General features: G+C 48.1%; 1 protein-coding gene across 4 annotated transcripts in view; it reads left to right on the forward strand.

Moving 5' to 3' along the window:
• Positions 1-25,139, forward strand: part of LOC135546468 (2-(3-amino-3-carboxypropyl)histidine synthase subunit 1-like) — a 106,347-nt gene that overhangs the window by 18,410 nt on the left and 62,798 nt on the right. For all 4 annotated transcript variants that reach the window (XM_064974908.1, XM_064974907.1, XM_064974905.1 and 1 more), the window contains one exon: positions 23,938-24,059. In XM_064974908.1, coding sequence (XP_064830980.1) covers positions 23,938-24,059 — 122 coding nt within the window. The remainder of the gene's footprint in view (positions 1-23,937; positions 24,060-25,139) is intronic.

Below are 25,139 nucleotides of genomic sequence, written 5' to 3' on the forward strand. Positions count from 1 at the left end.
AGCGCCTCTTCAACCTCAGGAGGCTGAAGAAATTTGGTTTCTCACCCAAAACCCTGACAAACTTTTACAGATGCACAATCGAGAGTATCCTGTCGGGCTGTATCACCGCCTGGTACGGCAACTGCACTGCCCTCAATCGCAAGGCTCTCCAGAGGGTAGTGAGGTCTTGCACAACGCATCACCTTGGGCAAGCCACCTGCCCTCCATGACACCTACAGCACCCGATGTCACAGGAAGGCCAAAAAGATCATCAAGGACAAGAACCACCCGGGCCACTGCCTGTTCCCCCCGCTACCATCCAGAAGGCGAGGTCAGTACAGGCACATCAAAGCTGGGACCGAGAGACTGAAAAGTAGTTGCTATCTCGAGGCCATCAGACTATTAAACAGCCATCACTAACTCAGAGAGGGTGCTGCCTACATTGAGACCCAATCACTGGCCACTTTAATAAATGGATCACTAGTCGCTTTAAACAATGCCCCTTTAAACAATGCCCCTTTAAACAATGCCCCTTTAAACAATGCCCCTTTAAACAATGCCACTTTAAACCCTTTAAACAATGCCCCTTTAAACCCCTTTAAACAATGCCCTTTAAACAATTTAAACAATGCCCCTTTAAACAATGCCACTTTAAACAATGCCACTTTAAACAATGCCCCTTTAAACAATGCCCCTTTAAACAATGCCCCTTTAAACAATGCCACTTTAAACAATGCCACTTTAAACAATGCCACTTTAAACAATGTCCTTTTAAATAATGCCCCTTTAAACAATGCCCCTTTAAACAATGCCCCTTTAAACAATGCACCTTTAAATAATGCCCCTTTAAACAATGCCCCTTTAAACAATGCCCCTTTAAATAATGCCCCTTTAAATAATGCCACTTTAACTGTTTACATATCTTACATTACTCATATCACATGTATATACTGTATTTTATACCATTTATTGCACCTTGCCTGTGCCTCTCGGCCATCGCTCATCCATATACTTATATTTACATATTCTCATTCACTCCTCTAGATTTGTGTGTATTAGGTAATTGTTGGGCAATTGTTAGATTACTTGTTAGATATTACTGCACTGTTGGTACTAGAAGCATAAGCATTTTGCTACACTTGCATTAACATTTGCTAACCACGTGTATGTGACAATACGATTTGATTTGATATGGTCTGTTGTCAGTTGGTGTGGGTTGGACTGGGGCGTGGCCATGGCTTTATACCTGGCCATATCAGTGTAGAGATGAAGGGGCTAAGCTGCCCCGTGGGTACGGAGGGTGGGATGGACAGGGGCGTGGCCATGGCTTTATACCTGGCCATATCAGTGTAGAGATGAAGGGGCTAAGCTGCCCCGTGGGTACGGAGGGTGGGATGGACAGGGGCGTGGCCATGGCTTTATACCTGGCCATATCAGTGTAGAGATGAAGGGGCTAAGCTGCCCCGTGGGTACGGAGGATGGGATGGACAGGGGCATGGCCATGGCTTTATACCTGGCCATATCAGTGTAGAGATGAAGGGGCTAAGCTGCCCCGTGGGTACGGAGGGTGGGATGGACTGGGGCGTGGCCATGGCTTTATACCTGGCCATATCAGTGTAGAGATGAAGGGGCTAAGCTGCCCCGTGGGTACGGAGGGTGGGATGGACAGGGGCGTGGCCATGGCTTTATACCTGGCCATATCAGTGTAGAGATGAAGGGGCTAAGCTGCCCCGTGGGTACGGAGGGTGGGATGGACAGGGGCGTGGCCATGGCTTTATACCTGGCCATATCAGTGTAGAGATGAAGGGGCTAAGCTGCCCCGTGGGTACGGAGGGTGGGATGGACAGCTATAAAGCCTAATGAGAGCAAGCTGCTCTGAATTCTAGCCCATGCAGTCAGTTAATACAAGTCAACTATGAGAGTGAACACGCTTGCAGGCGCTCTCACGCACACACACAGACAAAAACACAGGCACTAGGTGAGACGGGCACCGCCAGGATATAGATTCAGCTCAGTGCTCAGTGCTCACATACAGCCAGAGAGATCGGCTACGCAAGGGGACAGAGGTGCTCATGGTAGAAGCAATGTACATGCATGGACACACACTGAAACAAAGACAGTAGTAGGCTTGTATAAGCTGATCTCATTTTCAACAGTACAGTATATGTCTGTACAGCCACACTATGGAGGATTGGCTCATACTAAGAATATGTGGCTATCTGTTCCACACAGGCACCTGTAAGCATACTCTCTCCCACAGAGAAGTAGAGAGACTGCACCACGCTTCCACTGATCATTTAGAATGTCTCCCACAAGCAGGCCTGCTTCTGTTCTTTAAAGAGGCTTTGATAGGCCCACAAAGAACTTAGTAAACCTTGTAAAGGTTTGCTGTAATGGCTCCAGTTGAAGAGGCACGCTCTGACTTCACACTGTATCCTCTGCTTGCCTGTAATACAGCTACACACGGGCTGCATCCCAAATGGCACCCTATTACCTAAATAGTGCACTATTGACCAGGGCCCTAAATATGGCACTACTTTTGACCAGGGCCCATAGGGCTCTATGTAGGGAATAGGGTGCCAATTGGTGCAGCGTCTCTGTTGATAACTGCCAAAATCATTCAAAGAAACTTAAGGCATAACTCAACTTGCATAACAAGTAAACAGACAGATAAGAACACAAGCGAGGGAGAAGCGATCAGAACAACAGAAAGAATCCCTAACTTGGACAGGCGGGCGGCGGGCGATGGTGTGTGTTGTCATCCCGCCATATGTTTCATTGCCTTTGATGCCAGGCCATCTGTCTTCACCGCAGCCTTGAATTATACTTTGATGAACTTCCTTTAATATTTACTGTGCTGCTCCGGGAATGGAGAGCCAGGGCTTGTTGTTGTCATCCATGGCCTAATCCTGGAGACTGGGAAGGAGAGAGAAGTAGAGAGGGAGAGGGGGCGGCAGTAACATTTAATGTCCTCTGTCACCTGCTCTCTGGCATGGAAGAGATGGGCCTCCTCCAAACAGAGAGATATTGACTTGTGGCATAACTAGGATCTTGTACTTGGGGGTGAAGGTACATGACATGAGAGCATTATGTAACAGAGGGCCCTATTCAATGACTCATACACTCACACAGTTCACAGTATGAAACAAAGAGGAAGTCATTTGTATATTTCGGCTTTTCAAACATAGATTTGTCACTGTGCCGGCCCAGGAGAATGTTATTTATGATTGACTGGCCCTTTGTAATAAATGTAGTGGTTAGATATTCTGGCTATTTTCATGTCAGCACGCCACTTAGATCAACAGCCTCACCAGTTGAATGCCATGTCAGATGAAACACAGGCAGTGATTGGCCTGCCACTGTGTCCATGACAGCAGAGTGAATGAAATGGGAGTTTAGAGCCTCATTTCTCTTTCTCTCACATTCACACTTACACAGAGAGCGCAAGCCCCTGCTGTCTCAGACCTTTCTGGTCACTCCATTATCCCTCTGGACCCCATCCTGGGGCTTCATCAGCCAGAACCTGATCAATTTCATCAATTTCTGCTGTAGCGTATGTGTGAGCAGCAGAAGCAGCCTCAGCCCACAGCCTTCCATGGTAAATGTCAGCCCTGCCTCTATAGAGGAAGACTGGCAGGAGCCTCCCTGCCCTCGTCTCATCACTCGCCCCCCAGCCTCTCCGTTCCTCCCACAGCACAGCTGAGCAGTAGGTAGCGGGAGCCTGGGTGTGACAGTGTGTCCCGGCCTTCTGTCCCCACCAATTACATAAGAAGCTCCCACTGGGTGTAGAGAGCAGCAGGGCCCCCATTGTGCGTACACACACACACACACACACACACACACACACACACACACACACACACACACACACACACACACACACACACACACACACACACACACACACACACACACACAGACACAGACAGACACAGGGCATCTCTCTGACTAATGAGCTCTCCTGCTTGGCAGCCCCCTCACTACCTTCCCAAACGCCCAATCACGTCGGTCTAAGGGACCTGAGCAGAGACAGACAGACACAAACTGGACCAGGCAGCTATAGTATGCACGGCCCACTCCCATCCCCACGACCAGATATGTTTTCAGTGCTATTTCAGGTTTAGTGAGAAGTCTCTGAGTGCAGCCTGCTGCAGGAAGTCACAGGTGTAAAACGATCCTCCCACACCTGTATCTCATATCCCAGCCATCACAACCCTGGAGGACCACAAACTATAGACCACTCTGTTATATTGGCCAACCTAAATCACCACTCTGACTGGAGGATGGCGGATAGCTGCTGGTGATATACTGGCTCTCATATAATGCCTTGGCAGATAACACCTGGGAAATTGCTTGACCTGTCTTGAAAATACAATGGATGCACTCCAGAGATAAAGCATCATATAGACTTTGTTGCCGTCCCTCCCGGCTGTCTGTATGTCCAGGGGTACAACTCCATGGGGAGTTGATGGGCTTTATAGAGAGCCTGGAAGGCTGGCGGTCTGCCCTTTCTCTCCATCACCTAAACGGTAACCTATACCCTATAGTGCACGACTTGTTTTCAGAGCCCTATGGAACTTGGTCATATGTAGTGCACTGTAATGGGAATAGGGTGTCATTTGGGATCGGCACATAAATGAAATATGAGCGAGTGAGCAGCTGACGATAGAACTCCACAGTAGCTAATTACACTGGGAGACAGAGGGAGCGGAGCAGGGAACTCATCAGCGTGCTGTTTTTGAGGGAATCTTGGTTATTTATGAAGTAATGAAGTAAACATATTCCCTTGTATTTCCGTCTGTCTGCCCAGCGTTGTGTGTGTGAGAAACGGAGTGTCCAGTGCTCTGCTCGGGAAACTCAAGGTTCCAGCCTACTCTTCACTCTCTCCTATTTCACTCCTGTAAGTGAGTGAAATAAGTCAGACCATTTAGGACCAACGGTACCTTCCAGCCCCACCACATGCAGACATAATTGAACACAGAGCGATGCGTAATATTACCTGTAATTTCAAAGGGGAACATGAATATGTGTGGACATATGCTCATGCACATTTAAAATGAGTTTGGGGCTTTTAAGATGTTATTTTGGAGTGATTGCAGGCAGTTGACAGCCAGTTCAATGTGAGCAAAATGGAAATGGGCCAATGGCTAATTCTGTATTTGAATAATAGAAAACTAGAGTTCCATGTATGTACATGTTCTAATATCGTTGGTTAAAAATGGACACACTGCAACAATGTTCATATCTCTGAACGTTAATACTGTACACTGACTGACCAGGTGAATCCAGGTGAAAGCTGTGATCCCTTATTGATTTCACTTGTTAAATCCACTTCAATCAGTGTAGATGAAGGGGAGGAGACAGGTTAAATAAGGATTTTTAAGCCATGTGACATTTGAGACATGGATTGTGTATGTGTGTCATTCAGAGGGTGAATGGGTAAGACAAAAGATATAAGTGCCTTTGAACGGGGTATGTTTTGTACACTCAGTGTGTATCTGAACTGAATGTGAAAATATAGATTCTTGTGAACAGAGATCAGTAGTATCCACATATAAAGCAGAGAGGCTATTGTAGGACCTAATGAGCCGTTTGTAACAAGACTTCCTGCTTTGTAAAGGTTAGCTACACATCTGCCCTCTGCTCCCTCTGAAGGAGAGAGTGTGAAGGAGGAGGGGAGGGCAAAGATGAAGGGATGACCTTATGGGATGAGGGAGCAAAATCATGTCATGTCTAACAGGGGAGGATAGAGAAGAGTAGAATATTGTAGTAGAATGTCAGTAGGTCTAGAAAGCAGCACGGCGGTGGACTATGCCAAGGATTGAGAAAATGAGAAATGTTGAGAGGGGGGAGGGAAGAGGGGGGGGAAGAGAGGAGGAGGAGACAAGCCAAAAGCAGTTTTTGAAATTAAGAGCAGTTGTGGAAAAGGAAGAGAGAAATTGTCATATGACTGGAGGGAACAGTGACAGATAGATAGTAGAGGGAGGTTGTAGGAAGAGAGAGAGACAGAATATTACTATCAATTACTACAGTGATAGCTCTATGTAACCATTTTGTCTCACTTGTGCATAGCCCTTTTGGGCATGGGGATTTGGATTGCAGTGTGTTGTTGCTGCAGACAGTGTATTTGCACATCCCAGTGAGAAAACCATGCATTTTTATATCATGCCCTTTGTTTGTTTCCGAACTGATGATTTTAAAATAGCTGCGCTGTAAAAGGTTCATCCATACCAGTGTATCATGTAAAGAAACCTGAGGGACATGAGTTATCCTATATCTGGCTGAGCAGAGGGGTTAAAGCCTAGTGACTGACCTCAGATCAGATTCTATCAAACTGTATTCCCTCTGCAACACCACTAAAAGCCTTTAATGTCCCCTCAGCACTCCAAGGTCCCACTGTGCTGTCCACTGGTTCCTCCTTTTACACCTTGTTCTGAGATCTGATAACCCAATTATATAATAGATGTCTGCATTTTTTTAAAGCTCTCTATAGATGATATTGAAGCATACTAGGGTTCTCCACTCCCAGCTCTGTACAACAACATTGGATTCCCATAACAGTTGCCATATCAATTTGTTTCGTTTTTAAAAATTGGATTCAAGCGCCTTTCAGAATGCAATGCTATGGAGTTTAGAGGGTCTGTATGTTGATAAAGCTGTGGTCTTTTGCATAATGACCCGGTCCCAGGCTGTTTGAGAACCTGCCAGAACAAATAGATGAGATACGCTCACCGAACTAGACCCAGCAGTAATGATCTTGTTTTTGGTGGAGTTAATAACCTCTTGAAACTCTGGGGGCGCAATTTCATTTTTGGATGAAAAACGTTCCCGTTTTAAACAAGATATTTTGCCACAAAAAGATGCTTGACTATGCATATAATTGATAGCTTTGGAAAGAAAACACTGAATTTTCCAGAACTGCAAAGATATTGTCTGTGGGTGCCGTAGAACAGGAGCTACAGGCAAAACCAAGATGAAAGCAGGAAATGAGCAGGATTTTTGAGGCTCTGTTTTCCATTGTCTCCTTATATGGCTGTGAATGCGAGAGGAATGAGCCTGCCCTATCTATCGTTTCCCCAAGGTGTCTGCAGCATTGTGACGTATTTGTAGGCATATCATTGGAAGATTGACCATAAGAGACTACATTTTCCAGGTGTCCGCCCGGTGTCCTCCGTCGAAATTGGTGCGTCATTTTCAGCTGCTGGTATTTTTCCATGGGATTCTGAGGGGAAAGCAGGCTTCCACGAACGGCATATCAATGAAGAGATATGTGAAAAAACACCTTGAGGATTGATTCTAAACAACGTTTGCCATGTTTCGGTCGATATTATGGAGTTAATTCGGAAAAAGTTTGACGTTTTGGTGACTGAATTTTCGGTTCGTTTTGGTAGCCAAATTTGATGTACAAAACGGAGCGATTTCTCCTACACAAAGATTCTTTCAGGAAAAACTGAACATTTGCTATGTAACTGAGAGTCTCCTCATTGAAAACATCCGAAGCTCTTCAAAGGTAAATGATTTTATTTATTTGGTTATCTGGTTTTTGTGAAAATGTTGCGTGCTAAATGCTACGCAAAATGCTAAGCTAGCTTGCAATACTCTTACACAAATGCTTGATTTGCTATGGTTCAAAAGCATATTTTGAAAATCTGAGATGACAGTGTTGTTAAGAAAAGGCTAAGCTTGAGAGCAGGCATATTATTTTCATTTCATTTGCGATTTTCAGAAATCGTTAACGTTGCGTTATGCTAATGAGCCTGAGGCTTTATTCACGATCCCGGATCCGGGATGGGTAGTATCAAGATTAAAGGATTATGTAATGGTGTTACTGAAAACATCTGTCGAAGCTTCATCCCATCTTCCCTCCCTGCCTTCCTCCCCGCCCGCCTGCCCGCCTGCCTCCCCGCCCGCCTGCCTGCCTCCCCGCCCGCCTCCCTCCCTGCCTGCCTCCCACCCCGCCTGCCTGCCCGCCTGCCTCCCTCCCCGCCCACCTGCCTGCCTGCCTCCCACCCCGCCTGCCTGCCCGCCTCCCTCCCCGCCCGCCTCCCTGCCCGCCTGCCTCCCTCCCCGCCTGCCTCCCTCCCCGCCTGCCTGCTTGCCTTCCTCCCCGCCTGCCTGCCTCCCCGCCCGCCTGCCTCCCTCCCTCCCCGCCTGCCTGCCTCCCTGCCTGCCTGCCTCCCCGCCCGCCTCCCCGCCCGCCTGCCTCCCCGCCCGCCTCCCTCCCTGCCTGCCTCCCACCCCGCCTGCCTGCCCGCCTCCCTCCCCGCCTGCCTCCCACCCCGCCTGCCTGCCTGCCCGCCTCCCTCCCCGCCTCCCTGCCTCCCTCCCAGCCCGCCTCCCCACCTGCCTGCCTTCCTCCCTGCCTCCCTCCCTGCCCGCCTGCCTCCCTCCCTCCCCGCCTGCCTCCCTCCCCGCCTGCCTGCTTGCCTTCCTCCCCGCCTGCCTGCCTCCCCGCCTGCCTGCCTCCCCGCATGCCTCCCTCCCCGCCTGCCTGCCTGCATCCCTGCCCGCCTGCCTGCCTCCCCGCCTGTCTCCCTCCCTGCCTGCCTGCCTGCATCCCTGCCCGCCTGCCTCCCGCCTGCCTGCCTTCCTCCCCACCTGCCTGCCTCCCCACCTGCCTGCCTCCCCACCTGCCTGCCTCCCCACCTGCCTGCCTCCCCGCCTGCCTGCCTCCCCGCCTGCCTTCCTCCCCGCCTGCCTGCCTGCCTCCCCGCCTGCCTCCCTGCCCGTCTGCCTTCCTCCCCGCCTGCCTGCCTGCCTCCCCGCCCGCCTCCCTCCCTGCCTGCCTCCCTCCCCGCCCGCCTCCCCGCCCGCCTCCCCGCCCGCCCCGTCTCTCTCCCTGCCTCCCTCCCCGCCTGCCTGCCTGCCTTCCTCCCCGCCTGCCTGCCTCCCCGCTGCCTACCTTCCTCCCCGCCTGCCTGCCTGCCTTCCTCCCCGCCTGCCTGCCTCCCCGCTGCCTGCCTCCCTACCCGCCTGCCTGCCTCCCCGCTGCCTGCCTTCCTCCCCGCCTGCCTGCCTGCCTGCCTGCCTTCCTCCCCGCCTGCCTGCCTGCCTCCCTGCCTGCCTCCCCGCCTGCCTGCGTCCCCGCCTGCCTGCCTTCCTCCCCGCCTGCCTCCCCCGCCTCCCGCCTGCCTGCCTGCCTCCCCGCCTGCCTGCCTCCCCGCCTGCTTCCCTCCCCGCCTGCCTGCCTGCCTTCCTCCCCGCCTGCCTGCCTCCCTGCCTGCCTTCCTCCCCGCCTGCCTGCCTCCCCGCCTGCCTCCATCCCCGCCTGCCTGCCTCCCTCCCCGCCTGCCTGCCTGCCTTTCTCCCCGCCTGCCTGCCTCCCCGCCTTCCTCCCTGCCCGCCTGCCTCCCTCCCCGCCTGCCTTCCTCCCCGCCTGCCTTCCTCCCCACCTGCCTCCCTCCTGCCTGCCTTCCTCCCCTCCTGCCTGCCTGCCTCCCCACCTGCCTCCCTGCCCGCCTGCCTCCCCGCCTGCCTCCCCGCCTGCCTTCCTGCCTGCCTTCCTTCCCGCCTGCCTTCCTTCCCGCCTGCCTTCCTCCCCGCCTGCCTGCCTCCCTGCCCGCCTGCCTGCCTGCCTTCCTCCCCGCCTACCTTCCTCCCCGCCTGCCTGCCTCCCCGCCTTCCTCCCTGCCCGCCTGCCTCCCTCCCCGCCTGCCTCCTCCCCGCCTGCCTTCCTCCCCGCCTGCCTTCCTCCCCGCCTGCCTTCCTCCCCGCCTGCCTCCCTCCTGCCTTCCTCCCCTCCTGCCTGCCTGCCTCCCCACCTGCCTCCCGGCCTGCCTCCCTGCCCGCCTCCCTGCCTGCCTCCCTGCCTGCCTCCTCGCCTGCCTCCCGCCTGCCTGCCTCCCCGCCTGCATCCCCGCCTGCCTGCCGCCCATGTTACCACGTTACCAGTATATCTAATGTACCCATTCACTCTCTGACTACAATTAGTCCGTCATTTTCACCCGTGTTTTGTCTTCCAATTTTCCTGGTGTAAGACGTGGGAGTCATAGTGTTTGTACTACTGTGTTCTGTGTGTGCAAAGCAGATTACTGATATCAGATTTGTTAATATTACAAACCCCGGAGCAAACAGCTCATCTGCCTTATGCACTCAGCCAGCAGAGGCTTTCTCCTCTCTCTCCATCTCTTCTCTCCTCTTCTCTCTCCACCACCTCATTTACACCCCCTTCATCACACAACCTTCTTATCTGTGTTTCAACTCACTCCATTGCTCTTATATTGTTCTCCTCTATCTCCCTCTCTCTATCAATTCAATTCAAGAGGCTTATTGGCATGGGAAACATATGTTAACATTGCCAAGGCAAGTGAGGTAGGCAATATACAAAAGTGAAATAAACATTAAAAACGAACAGTTAACATTACACTCTCAGAAGTGTCAAAAGAATAAAGACATTACAAATGTCTTATTATTATACAGTGTTGTAATGATGAGCAAATGGTAAAAGTACAAAAGTGAAAATAAAAAAGCATAAATATGGGTTGTATTTACAATGGTGTTTGTTCTTCACTGGTTGACCTTGTGGCAACAGGTCACACATCTTGCTGCTGTGATGCACAATGTGGTATTTCACCCAGTAGATATGGGAGTTGATCAAAATCGTGTTTGTTTTCGAATTCTTTGTGGATCTGTGTAATCTGAGGGAAATATGTGTCTCTAATATGGTCATACATTGGGCAGGAGGTTAGGAAGATACAGCTCAGTTTCAACCTTTGTGGGCAGTGTGCCAGGTCTGCCTACGTCGGCCTTTCTCAATAGCAAGGCTATGCTCACTGAGTCTGTATCTACTCCCTCTCTAATCTCCCTCTATCATCCCCCTCTCTAATCTCTCTCTCTCATCTCCCTCTTATCATCTCCCTCTCTAATCTCCCTCTATCATCTCCCTCTCATCTCTCTCTAGCATCTCGCTCTCTCTATCATCTCGCTCTCTCTATCATCTCGCTCTCTCTATCATCTCCCTCTCTCTATCATCTCCCTCTCTCTATCATCTCCCTCTCTCTATCATCTCCCTCTCTCTATCATCTCCCTCTCTCTATCATCTCCCTCTCTCTATCATCTCCCTCTCTCTATCATCTCCCTCTCTCTATCATCTCCCTCCCTCTATCATCTCCCTCTATCATCTCTCTCTAGCATCTCTCTCTCACTGCTCTCCCTCTATCATCTCTCTCTAGCATCTCTCTCTCACTGCTCTCCCTCTATCATCTCGCTCTCTCTATCTCTCTCTATCATCTCCCTCTCTCTATCATCTCCCTCTCTCTATCATCTCCCTCTCTGTATCATCTCCCTCTCTCTATCATCTCTCTCTTGTCTCCCTCTATCATCTCTCTCTAGCATCCCTCTATCATCTCTCTCTTGTCTCCCTCTATCATCTCTCTCGAACATCCCTCTATTTTCTCCCTCTATCATCTCCCTCTCATCTCTCTCTAGCATCTCCCTCTGGCATCTCTCTCTATCATCTTCTCTCTATCATCTCCCTCTCTCTATCATCTCCCTCTCTCTATCATCTCACTCTCTCTATCATCTCACTCTCTCTATCATCTCTCTCCCTCTATCATCTCTCTATCATCTCTCTTGTCTCCCTCTATCATCTCTCTCTTGTCTCCCTCTATCATCTCTCTCAGGCATCTCCCTCTAGCATCTCTCTCTTGTCTCCCTCTATCATCTCTCTCTAGCATCCCTCTATCATCTCTCTCGTCTCCCTCTATCATCTCTCTCGAACATCCCTCTATTTTCTCCCTCTATCATCTCCCTCTGGCATCTCTCTCTATCATCTTCTCTCTATCATCTCCCTCTCTCTATCATCTCCCTCTCTCTATCATCTCCCTCTCTATCATCTCACTCTCTCTATCATCTCTCTCCCTCTATCATCTCTCTATCATCTCTCTTGTCTCCCTCTATCATCTCTCTCTTGTCTCCCTCTATCATCTCTCTCAGGCATCTCTCTCTATCATCTCCTTCTATCATTTCTCTTGAGCATCTCCCTCTGGCATCTCTCTATCATCTCTCTTGTTTCCCTCTATCATCTCTCTCTTGTCTCCCTCTCTCATCTCCCTCTCTCTATCATCTCTCTCCCTCTATCATCTCTCTCTTGTCCCCCTCCATCATCTCTCTCACGTCTCCCTCTCTCGTTTCCCTCTAGCATCCCTCTATCATCTCCCTCTAGCATCTCTCTATCATCTCTCTATCATCTCTCTCTTGTCTCCCTCTATCATCTCTCTCTAGCATCCCTCTATCATCTCTCTATCATCTCTCTCTTGTCTCCCTCTATCATCTCTCTCTAACATCCCTCTATCATCTCCCTCTATCATCACCCTCTGGCATCTCTCTCTATCATCTTCTCTCTATCATCTCCTTCTCTCTATCATCTCCCTCTCTCTATCATCTCTCTCCCTCTATCATCTCTCTTGTCTCCCTCTATCATCTCTCTCAGGCTCTCTCTATCATCTCCCTCTCTCTATCATCTCACTCTCTCTATCATCTCTCTCCCTCTATCATCTCTCTCTATCATCTCTCTTGTCTCTCTCTATCATCCCTCTCTTGTCTCCCTCTATCATCTCTCTCTTGTCTCTCTCTATCATCCCTCTCTTGTCTCCCTCTATCATCTCTCTCTTGTCTCCCTCTATCATCTCTCTAGTCTCTCTCTATCATCTCTCTTGTCTCCCTCTATCATCTCTCTTGTCTCCCTCTATCATCTCTCTCTTGTCTCCTTCTATCATCTCTCTCTCGTCTCCGTCTATCATCTCTCTCTAGCATCTCTCTATCATCTCTCTTTTGTCTCCCTCTATCATATATCTCTTGTCTCCCTCTATCATCTCTCTCAGGCATCTCCCTCTAGCATCTCTCTATCATCTCCTTCTATCATCTCTCTTGAGCATCTCCCTCTGGCACCTCTCTATCATCTCTCTCTTGTTTCCCTCTATCATCTCTCTCTCTTGTCTCCCTCTCTCATCTCTCTCCCTCTCTCATCTCTCTCCCTCTCTCATCTCTCTCTCTCTATCATCTCCCTCTCTCTATCATCTCTCTCCCTCTATCATCTCTCTTCCTCTATCATCTCTCTCCCTCTATCATCTCTCTCTTGTCTCCCCCTATCATCTCTCTCTTGTCTCGTCTATCATCTCTCTCTTGTCTCCGTCTATCATCTCTCTCTTGTCTCCGTCTATCATCTCTCTCTCGTCTCCCTCTATCATCTCTCTCTAGCATCTTTCCCTCTATCATCTCTCTCCCTCTATCATCTCTCTCTTGTCTCCCTCTATCATCTCTCTCTCTTGTCTCCGTCTATCATCTCTCTCTCGTCTCCCTCTATCATCTCTCTCTAGCATCTTTCCCTCTATCATCTCTCTCCCTCTTTCATCTCTCTCTTGTCTCCCTCAAACATCTCTCTCTTGTCTCCCTCTAGCATCTCCCTCTGGCATCTCTCTACCATCTCTCTCTTGTCTCCCTCTATCATCTCTCTCGTCTCCCTCTATCATCTCTCTCTATCATCTCTCTCCCTCTATCATCTCGTCTCCCTCTATCATCTCTCTCTCGTCTCCCTCTATCATCTCTCTATCATCTCTCTCCCTCTATCATCTCTCTCCCTCTATCATCTCTCTTGTCTCCCTCTATCATCTCTCTCTTGTCTCCCTCTAGCATCTTGTCTCCCTCTAGCATCTCCCTCTGGCATCTCTCTACCATCTCTCTCTTGTCTCCCTCTATCATCTCTCTCTCGTCTCCCTCTATCATCTCTCTCTATCATCTCTCTCCCTCTATCATCTCTCTCCCTCTATCATCTCTCTCTTGTCTCCCTCTATCATTTCTCTCTCGTCTCCCTCTCTCATCTCCCTCCATCATCTCTCTCTAGCATCTCCCTCTAGCATCTCTCTATCATCTCTCTCTTGTCTCCCTCTCTCATCTCCCTCTACCATCTCCCTCTAGCATCTCTCTTGCATCTCCCTCTAGCATCTCTCTATCATCTCTCCCTTGTCTCCCTCTCTCATCTCCCTCTAGCATCTCTCTCTTGTCTCCCTCTCTCATCTCCCTTTAGCATCCCTCTATCATCTCTCTCTATCAACTCCCTCTCGCATCTCCCTATAGCATCTCTCTAGCATCTCTCTCTTGTCCCCCTCTCTCATCTCCCTCTAGCATCTCTCTATCATCTCTTCTTGTTTCCCTCTATCATCTCTCTAGCATCTCCCTCTGGCATCTCTCTATCATCTCTTCTTGTCTCCCTCTATCATCTCTCTAGCATCTCCCTCTGGCATCTCTCTATCATCTCTTCTTGTCTCCCTCTATCATCTCTCTAGCATCTCCCTCTGGCATCTCTCTATCATCTCTTCTTGTCTCCCTCTCTCATCTCCCTCTAGCATCTCTCTCTTGTCTCCCTCTCTCATCTCCCTCTAGCATCCCTCTATCATCTCCCTCTCGCATCTCCCTATAGCATCTCTCTAGCATCTCTCTCTTGTCCCCCTCTCTCATCTCCCTCTAGCATCTCTCTATCATCTCTTCTTGTCTCCCTCTATCATCTCTCTAGCATCTCTCTATCATCTCTTCTTGTCTTCCTCTATCATCTCTCTAGCATCTCCCTCTGGCATCTCTCTATCATCTCTTCTTGTCTCCCTCTATCATCTCTCTAGCATCTCTCTCTTGTCTCCCTCTCTCATCTCCCTCTAGCGTCCCTCTATCATCCCTCTCTATCATCTCCCTCTCGCATCTCCCTATAGCATCTCTCTAGCATCTCTCTCTTGTCCCCCTCTCTCATCTCCCTCTAGCATCTCTCTATCATCTCTTCTTGTCTCCCTCTATCATCTCTCTAGCATCTCCCTCTGGCATCTCTCTATCATCTCTTCTTGTCTTCCTCTATCATCTCTCTAGCATCTCCCTCTGGCATCTCTCTATCATCTCTTCTTGTCTCCCTCTATCATCTCTCTAGCATCTCTCTCTTGTCTCCCTCTCTCATCTCCCTCTAGCATCCCTCTATCATCTCTCTCTATCAACTCCCTCTCGCATCTCCCTATAGCATCTCTCTAGCATCTCTCTCTTGTCCCCCTCTCTCATCTCCCTCTAGCATCTCTCTATCATCTCTTCTTGTCTCCCTCTATCATCTCTCTAGCATCTCCCTCTGGCATCTCTCTATCATCTCTTCTTGTCTCCCTCTATCATCTCTCTAGCATCTCCCTCTGGCATCTCTCTATCATCTCTTCTTGTCTCCCTCTATCATCTCTCTAGCATCTCTCTCTTGTCTCCCTCTCTCATCTCCCTCTGGCATCTCTCTATCATCTCTTCTTGTCTCCCTCTATCATCTCTCTATCATCTCTTGTCTCCCTCTATCATCTCTCTAGCATCTCCCTCTGGCATCTCTCTATCATCTCTTCTTGTCTCCCTCTATCATCTCTCTATCATCTCTTGTCTCCCTCTATCATCTCTCTAGCATCTCCCTCTGGCATCTCTCTATCATCTCTTCTTGTCTCCCTCTATCATCTCTCTATCATCTCTTCTTGTCTCCCTCTATCATCTCTCTAGCATCTCCCTCTGGCATCTCTCTATCATCTCTTCTTGTCTCCCTCTATCATCTCTCTAGCATCTCCCTCTATCATCTCTCTATCATCTCTTCTTGTCTCCCTCTATCATCTGTCTAGCATCTCCCTCTGGCATCTCTCTATCATCTCTTCTTGTCTCCCTCTATCATCTCTCTAGCATCTCCCTCTATCATCTCTCTATCATCTCTTCTTGTCTCCCTCTATCATCTCTCTAGCATCTCCCTCTGGCATCTCTCTATCATCTCTTCTTGTCTCCCTCTCTCATCTCCCTCTGGCATCTCTCTATCATCTCTTCTTGTCTCCCTCTATCATCTCTCTAGCATCTCCCTCTGGCATTTCTCTATCATCTCTTCTTGTCTCCCTCTCTCATCTCCCTCTGGCATCTCTCTATCATCTCTTCTTGTCTCCCTCTATCATCTCTCTAGCATCTCCCTCTGGCATCTCTCTATCATCTCTTCTTGTCTCCCTCTCTGACACAGACTTTAATTTTTCTCTGTTTTTTTCTCCATATTTTTCCTTTCCTTTCTCTCTAACTTGATTCTTCTAAAGAGAAAATAATGAACCTTCCTCTCCGCTGAGTTGCCCTGCTATTACCCAGGGAAGTGCCTCTTCCTCTCCTCCAATATCCTCCCTGCTCACAGACGCAGGACGAATAGGAGCTCTTGTCTGAAATGTAATGAAATAAAAGATGAGCCATCACCAGGTGCAGGATTGAAATATGTCACACCCGTAACCTGATTGTGTGTACGAGGAGAGGCTGAGTGATCTACATGATCGTAGTGTGTGTGTGGGTATTTCTACTGAATGTGACTGTATTGTCCTCAGGGAAGTTGTCAGAGGGTGTCAGCACTTCCTGCGACCACCCTGCTTATCTCGCTGTCTACCTCTCCCCTGAGACCACTCTCCTGTCTCCACCGTTATAACACCCGCCTAGAACGGGCACCATAGACACATGGCTAGCTTTACATATTGCTACGGCTCAGTAATGGACTGAAAAGCCTACTGGGTGACAGATTTTACTCTTATTTTGCCTTGACAGATCCTGGGGGCCATTGTCCAACATGGCCTCCAACCAGCGCCAAGGGATTGAACTGGGTCACTTTCACAGAAAGTATGGCATTGCATTCTTCCCCTTGTCTGAAAAGAGTCACCCTGTAAAGCCAGATCTTATTCCACCGGATGTCTGTAAAAGTAGGCTATTGTTCAGGGTTTGAGACATTTAGGAATGGAATGACCCTCTCAGTAAGTAAAACCCTGAAGGCAAAAAGCTTTTAGCAATAAATATGCTTTTTTATTGAATTCCATTGTCCTCCAAGTGTTTCTGAATCTCCTCTCAGTAAGCTCAGCAGGCCAGGTCACTCCTCCTTCCCTTCTTCCTCTGTTTTTCCCTCTCTCTCTTTCTCCTCCCTTTTCCTTCCTTCCTTCCTTGCACACACATACACTCCCACCCATACTTACAATCCCTCCCAGTTCCCGGGCTGGGGGGTGCACCGCGGCACACAGATGGGAGTTTCAAATATTTTTGCTGTTCATAAATCACAGCGACAGCAATGAGCCCATATTAAAGACAAGCATAGGGAGCTCACAGCATGCTATGTCTGCTGTCTCAATGGATCATTTGTTGGTAAATGTTTTTTTTTCATATGACTGGACCCTTTTTTGAAGCCCGCTTACTGTGGTCTGTGTACAACTCCATTAGTCCATTCCCCTTGCAAACAACAACAGTTAGACGTATTGTAGAAACACGGACAGCTGTTTGTATTGTCTGTCAAGTCAGGTTGGTATTTTGATGTCTCTCCGTAGTAAATAGTCAGACTTGTGTCTGTTGGCTACTAGTGTCTGAAACATCATGATTAAATGATTAAACAAGTATGTCTTGAGGGGAGAAGTACTTAACATATTTCAATGCACATCCGCATCAAAACGCCATCCATCTCAACCCAACGCCTGTCAGCACCTAATCAAACAAATTTAAAGCAGCATGTTAGTTAAAGCGCAAACAATTAATTGTCATAAGGGAAGAAGTGTCATTGGTTGACAGGGAGAGGGTTTGTGTGGTGGTGCACTGATTCAGGACGATGGGGAAGTTTGTCAATCTGCGTCTGTCTGTCTGTCTGCTGCGGTGCTGTTCCCAACCCGGAGAGGGAGAGAGCCCAAACCGACAGGCCCCTCTTTCTCCCATGCTGGGCTCTGATGAAATTCCTGTCGCAGCCAGGCAAGGATTTCATCTCCCGAGGACAGCGGGAAGTGGATGGATCTACTTTCATGCTACCCTCGTGATTCCCCTTGACAGTGGGAGAGAACGGTATCGATCCGCTATGTAAATAAAACCCCCCGCTGATCTACAATGATACATTGTCACTGGTGATCCCTTAGTCAAGCTGTCCAGTGAGTGTGTTTATGCATGCATACAAGATGCTGGTCTGATTTGAGTTTATGCATCTGTCTCTGCAGTACATAACCACAACTCTCCAATCACCTAGCTATGACCTCTGTTCTAACTGTCTGCTAACGAGGGCCCCTAATTAACAAGGAGTTCACAGGCTTCTCGTCATCTAAATTACATCTTAATGACATTTCACATCTGATGTTTCAGCTCAAGAGCCAGAGATGGTAACTACAGCTGATATGCCCAGGAAATGGAGACGAGAGGGTGGGAGAGGGAGAGCTTTGTTATCCCGGCCAATCGTTCATAAGTCCGGTGTGAGATGGGGCTTGAGGGTTGTGTGAGATGGGGCTTGAGGGTTGTGTGAGATGGGGCTTGAGGGTTGGGTTGTTGTGAACACTGATAGCCTTCATTCTCTCTTTCTCTCTCTACTTTTTCTTCTCTTTCTCGTTCTCTTTCTTTCTCTCTCCCCCATCTCTCTTTCTCCACCCTCCCTCTTTCCTCCTTTCTCTCCCTCGTTCAGCCCTTCTCCGGTGGAACAGGGGATTGTGCCTCTCTTTGCTCTGTACTTTACTCTCCCAGTCCCAGGTAGCATCACTTCTCTCAGCTCTGTAATCAGATTCCTTGCATTTATTACCCAGGTATTTCAGTCACGCAGTGGAAATAATGAGATGTGTAGCACCAATAAGATGGCATGATAATGTTATTTCTTGCAGATGGATGCTTGATTAGATACAGTAATATTCTGCAGTGCAGTCATTTAAATTGTAGATATTGCAGTATGCTGCTGTGGTGTGTAGACTGCTACTGTGGTGGGTAGACTGCTGCTGTGGTGGGTAGACTGCTACTGTGGTGGGTAGACTGCTGATGTGGTGGGTAGACTGCTGCTGTGGTGGGTAGACTGCTACTGTGGTGGGTAGACTGTTGCCGTGGTGGGTAGACTGTTGCCGTGGTGGGTAGACTGCTGCTGTGGTGGGTCGACTGCTACTGTGAATGCTGTGGTGGGTAGACTGCTGCTGTGGTGGGTAGACTGCTGCTGTGGTGGGTAGACTGCAGGGCATCTCTTCAGCAGTCTTGTGGGATAGCCCTATGCCCTATATATTTTTTAGCTGGGAGATATACATTTATGCGGCTCTAACAATGTCATCAGTATGCTTTAAAGAACAGCTGTGATGAGATTTAAGGAAGCCTATTGTTCAGAGAGCGCACCTAACACTTAGTGTCATAGTCTCCCATTATCATGATCCCTCGATTGCACAGCTCACTCTCTGTCACACACACAACGCACACACAACACACACTGAATCAAGACCTTGACTAGAGAAAGGATAAGCAAATAATATCTTGGAAGGACAATATTGATTTACTGGATGAGTTCCCTTCATCTGTGTGGCTGTGTTTTACTAGGCTCAGGTGGACTGTAGTGTCCTTCACACCAGAGCAGCCATTAGAGGAAGAGAGAGAGCGGAATGGAGAAGAGAACAAATATAAAGAGAGTCCATACCCCTCTGGAGGGTGAAGGTAGTCCAGCACTGAGAGAGGAGAGGGACAGGGATAGAAAAAGAGAGGGTGAATTAGAAAAGGAAATGGGTGTAAACAGAGAGATGAGAAAGTTCAAAGTTCATACTCTATATTGTATTAAACTGAAGGTTGAAGGTACAATGAACACCAGTGAAAGAGAGAAATTAAAACAGGGAGAGAGGGAGGACATGCCATCTGTAGCCTGTGTCCAGTATCTAATAGTTTGCGGACTGGGCAGCAGTAGACAGCCAGCTGTTGTTAGTCAGATTGGGTTGGTGGGTAGGTTACACTGTCTGTTGCAGTCTCCTGTTTTCACCTTTATTCTCACTTTTAATACTACCTATACTGGCTAGCCTAAATATGTCAACACACAGTCCCTAAACCACGACACCCCCCTCTCCTCATCTCTTCTCTCTTTCCCCACTCTGTACTTGATCCATTCACACCTCTCTTTCCCAGTTTTCTGCATTCACTCCTTTTATTCAGTGTTTAGGAGTTTTACTTTGCATTTTAATCCCCTGGAAGGGATGATGAGATGCAGAATGAATTAATTTGCTGCTTTTAATATATTAAAGCAAAAGAAAAACAGAACAGACCTTCTGTAGTAGTTGTATGTAATGTGGAGTTGGGGATAGGGACGTTGAAGGTATGTTTATGCTAAGACCACAGATGGACAGATCATCTGTAATTGACCCTGCATCTGCAGTTTCCATCCAGATGTGCTATAAATCCATACTTGGCCCAGTACCCTATTACCCCGTCCCCCTCCCCCTTATTTGTCCTTACTTACCCCTACCCCCACTAAGCCTCTATTCATACTGACACTCTAATATAGCTCATCTGTTGATGCAGACTGACTGACTGATTGCTGCTCTGTTGTTCAATGATGATTGACTCTTGAGGTTAGAGGTAGAGGTTGACCGATTAATCAGAATGGCCGATTAATTAGGGCCGATTTCAAGTTCCGATTATATATATTAAAAAAATACATATATATATATATATATATACACTGCTCAAAAAATAAAGGGAACACTTAATCAACACAATGTAACTCCAAGTCAATCACACTTCTGTGAAATCAAACTGTCCACTTAGGAAGCAACACTGATTGACAATAAATTTCACATGCTGTTGTGCAAATGGAATAGACAACAGGTGGAAATTATAGGCAATTAGCAAGACACCCCCAATAAAGGAGTGGTTCTGCAGGTGGTGACCACAGACCACTTCTCAGTTCCTATGCTTCCTGGCCGATGTTTTGGTCACTTTTGAATGCTGGTAGTGCTTTCACTCTAGTGGTAGCATGAGACGGAGTCTACAACCCACACAAGTGGCTCAGGTAGTGCAGCTCATCCAGGATGGCACATCAATGCGAGATGTGGCAAGAAGGTTTGCTGTGTCTGTCAGTGTAGTGTCCAGAGCATGGAGGCGCTTCCAGGAGACAGGCCAGTACATCAGGAGACGTGGAGGAGGCCGTAGGAGGGCAACAACCCAGCAGCAGGACCGCTACCTCCGCATTTGTGCAAGGAGGAGCAGGAGGAGCACTGCCAGAGCCCTGCAAAATGACCCCCAGCAGGCCACAAATGTGCATGTGTCTCCTCAAACCGTCAGAAACAGACTCCATGAGGGTGGTATGAGGGCGCGACATCCACAGGTGGGGGGTTGTGCTTACAGCCCAACACCGTGCAGGACGTTTGGCGTTTGCCAGAGAGAACACCAAGATTGGCAGATTCGCCACTGGTGCCCTGTGCTCTTCACAGATGAAAGCAGGTTCACACTGACTACATGTGACAGACGTGACAGAGTCTGGAGACGCCGTGGAGAACGTTCTGCTGCCTGCAACATCCTCCAGCATGACCGGTTTGGCGGTGGGTCAGTCATGGTGTGTGGTGGCATTTCTTTGGGGGGCCACACAGCCCCCCATGTGCTCGCCAGAGGTAGCCTGACTGCCATTAGGTACCGAGATGAGATCCTCAGACCCCTTGTGAGCCCATACGCTGGTGCGGTTGGCCCTGGGTTCCTCCTAATGCAAGACAATGCTAGACCTCATGTGGCTGGAGATTGTCAGCAGTTCCTGCAAGAGGAAGGCATTGATGCTATGGACTGGCCCGCCCGTTCCCCAGACCTGAATCCAATTGAGCACATCTGGGACATCATGTCTCGCTCCATCCACCAACGCCACGTTGCACCACAGACTGTCCGGAGACCATCCTCCACCTCATCAGGAGCATGCCCAGGCGTTGTAGTGAGGTCATACAGGCACGTGGAGGCCACACACACTACTGAGCCTCATTTGGACTTGTTTTAAGGACATTATATCAAAGTTGGATCAGCCTGTAGTGTGGGTTTCCACTTTAATTTTGAGTGTGACTCCAAATCCAGACCTCCATGAGTTGATAAATTAGATTTCCATTGATAATTTTAACAAGAATATTTCATTCATTCAGATCTAGGATATGTTATTTTAGTGTTCCCTTAATTTCTTTGAGCAGTGTGTGTATATATATATATATATATATATATATATATATATATATATATTTTTTTTTATACCTTTTATTTAACTAGGCAAGTCAGTTAAGAACACATTCTTATTTTCAATGACAGCCTCGGAACTGTGGGTTAACTGCCTTGTTCAGGGGCAGAATGACAGATTTTCACCTTGTCAGCTCGGGGGTTCCAATCTTACAACCGCACAGCTAACTAGTCCAACGCTCTAACCATTGCACTCCACGAGTAATCTGCCTGTTACGCAAATGCAGTGGAAGCCAAGGTAAATTGCTAGCTAGCATTAAACTTATCTTATAAAAAACAATCAATCACAATCACTAGTTATAACTACTAATCCAGTTTAGCAAGCAATATTAACCAGGTGAAATTGTGTCATTCCTCTTGCGTTCATTGCACGCAGAGTCAGGGTATATGCAACAGTTTGGGCTGCCTGGCTCATTGCGAACTAATTTGCCGGAATTTTACGAAATTATGGCATACATTGAAGGTTGTGCAATGTAACAATAATATTTAGACTTAGGGATGCCACCCGTTAGATAAAATACCGAACGGTTCCGTATTTCACTGAAATAATAAACGTTTTGTTTTCGAAATGATAGTTTCCGGATTCGATCACATTAATGGCCAAAGGCTCATATTTCTGTGTGTTATTATGTTATAATTAAGTCTGATTTGATAGAGCAGTCTGACTGAGCAGCAGCAGGCCCGTAATCATTCATTCAAACAGCACTTTCGTGCGTTTTGCCAGCAGCTCTTCGCAAGCATAGCGCTGTTTATGACTTCAAGCCTATCAGCCTAATGGCTGGTGTAACCAATGTGAAATGGCTAGCTAGTTAGCGGGGTGTGCGCTAATACTGTTTCAAACATCACTCGCTTTTAGATTTGGAGTAGTTATTCCCCTTGCGCTGCAAGGGCCGCCGCGTTTGTGGAGCGATGGGTAACGATGCTTCGAGTGTGGCTGTTGTCGATGTGTTCCTGGTTCGAGCCCAGGTAGGGGCGAGGAGGGGGATAGAAGCTATACTGTTACACTGACAATACTATAGTGCCTATAAGAAGAACATCCAATAGTCAAAGGTATATGAAATACAAATGGTGTAGAGAGAAATAGTTCTATAAATACTATATTAACTACAACCTAAAACCTCTTACCTTGGAATATTGAAGTCTCATGTTAAAAGGAACCACCAACTTACATATGTTTTCATGTTCTGAGCAAGGAACTTAATCGTTAGCTTTTTTACATGGCACATATTTTACATGGCACACATTACTTTCTTCTCCAGCACTTTGTTTTTGCATTATTTAAACCAAATTGAACATGTTTCATTATTTGAGGCTAAATTGATTTTATTTATGTTTTATATTAAGTTAAAATAAGTGTTAATTCAGTATTGTTGTAATTATCATTATTACAAATAAAGAAAATTGGCCGATTTAATCGGTATTGGCTTTTTTGGTCCTCCTCCAATAATCGGTATTGGCGTTGAAAAATCATAATCGGTCGACCTCTAGTTCAGGGACCACCAACCAACCAACCTGACTGCTCAATAGGCCCTATTGATGTTTAGCATGTCAATCATAAAGGGATGGAAAAGCAATATCTGAGTGGTATGACTCATATGAGTCGCTCCTAGTCCCTCTACTTGACTTGTCCCACTCAGAAGCAGCCAGTAAGTACATGGTAGCATGCTGAGACTGGGGATTGATCTACTTAATGACTTGTCCCAGTCAGAGACAGCCAGTGCATGGTGAGACTGGGGATTGATCTACTTAGTGACTTGTCCTAGTCAGAGACAGCCCGTACATGGTAACATGCTGAGACAGGGTCAGCAGGCTCAAACCCCAATCAGGATGCTCGGAGCCAGGTGGGGTATCACCCGCCATGGTAACCATCGGGAGAGGGGGAGGTCAGTGGGGCTAATAGACTGAGCTGTGTGTGTTGAATGACGGGGACAGTTCAGTTGGTGCTCATGTACGGTCAGAGGAGTGGTTTTCATCATGGTGTGTGTGTGACTGTTCCAGGTTCACAGAGGCAGACACCATTGTGATGGGTGATGTGACGTACGGAGCCTGCTGCGTGGACGACTTCACGGCTCGGGCCCTGGGGGCAGACTTCATGGTGCACTACGGCCACAGCTGCCTCAGTGAGTCTCGCTCTCTCTCAGACAGACAGACAGACAGACAGACAGACAGACAGACAGACACAAACAAACACAGACAGACACAAACAAACACAGACACAAACAAACACACACAGACACAAACAAACACACACAGACACAAACAAACACACACACAGACAGAAACAAACACACACACAGACAGAAACAAACACACACACACACAGACAGAAACACACACAGACACACAAAGACAGACAGAAACAAACACAGAAACACACACACAGAGAAACAAACACAGAAACAAACACACACACACAGAAACAAACACACACGACTCACAGACACAAGGCATCTACACATTAGTAATCGAATCCCATCCCTAAAGCATACGCAAACATAAATGCACACTCCAGGGTTTCCGTTAGCTGGCTTTTGTCCCCCCCCCCCCCCCAAATGAAAAGCTGTTAAATGACCTGGGGGGAAAAAAACACCATTGCTTAATAATGCTTATTATTCATTGATGGAAATACATTTGACTGTCAGGCTTATCAGCCTATAGGTCAATTAGCAGAATTAAATTGGCCTGTGTGTATTTTCGTTAGTCATGTATCTTATTTATCCAACACAACTATCACAGCACACAGAGAGTATGCTGAGCTGGATTTCTCCTGCAGATCCTCAGCTGGTTGCTGCCGGAGTAAACATGTTTTTATAAACCCATTCATTACACAACAAATGTTTTATTTGTATTTATTTTTTCTCCATTTTTCTCCCTGATTCCGTGGTATCCAATTGGTAGTTACAGTCTTGTCCCATCGCTGCAACTCCCATACGGACTTGGGAGAGGCGAAAGTCCTCCAAAACACAACACAATCCAGCCAAGGTGCGCTGCTTCTTGACACAATGCCCACTTAACCCGGAAGCCAGCTGCACCAATGTGTCGGAGGAAGCACCTGGCCCGCCACAGGAGTCGCTTGAGCATGATGGGACAAGAACATCCCTGCCGTCCAAACCCTCCCCTAACCTGGATGATGCTGCGCCAATTGTGCGCCGCCCCATGGGTTTCCCTGTCGCGGTCGGCTGCGACAGAGCCTGGACTCG

Source organism: Oncorhynchus masou, chromosome 9 (assembly GCF_036934945.1).
Source record: "Oncorhynchus masou masou isolate Uvic2021 chromosome 9, UVic_Omas_1.1, whole genome shotgun sequence".
Classification (NCBI taxonomy): Eukaryota; Metazoa; Chordata; class Actinopteri; order Salmoniformes; family Salmonidae; genus Oncorhynchus; species Oncorhynchus masou.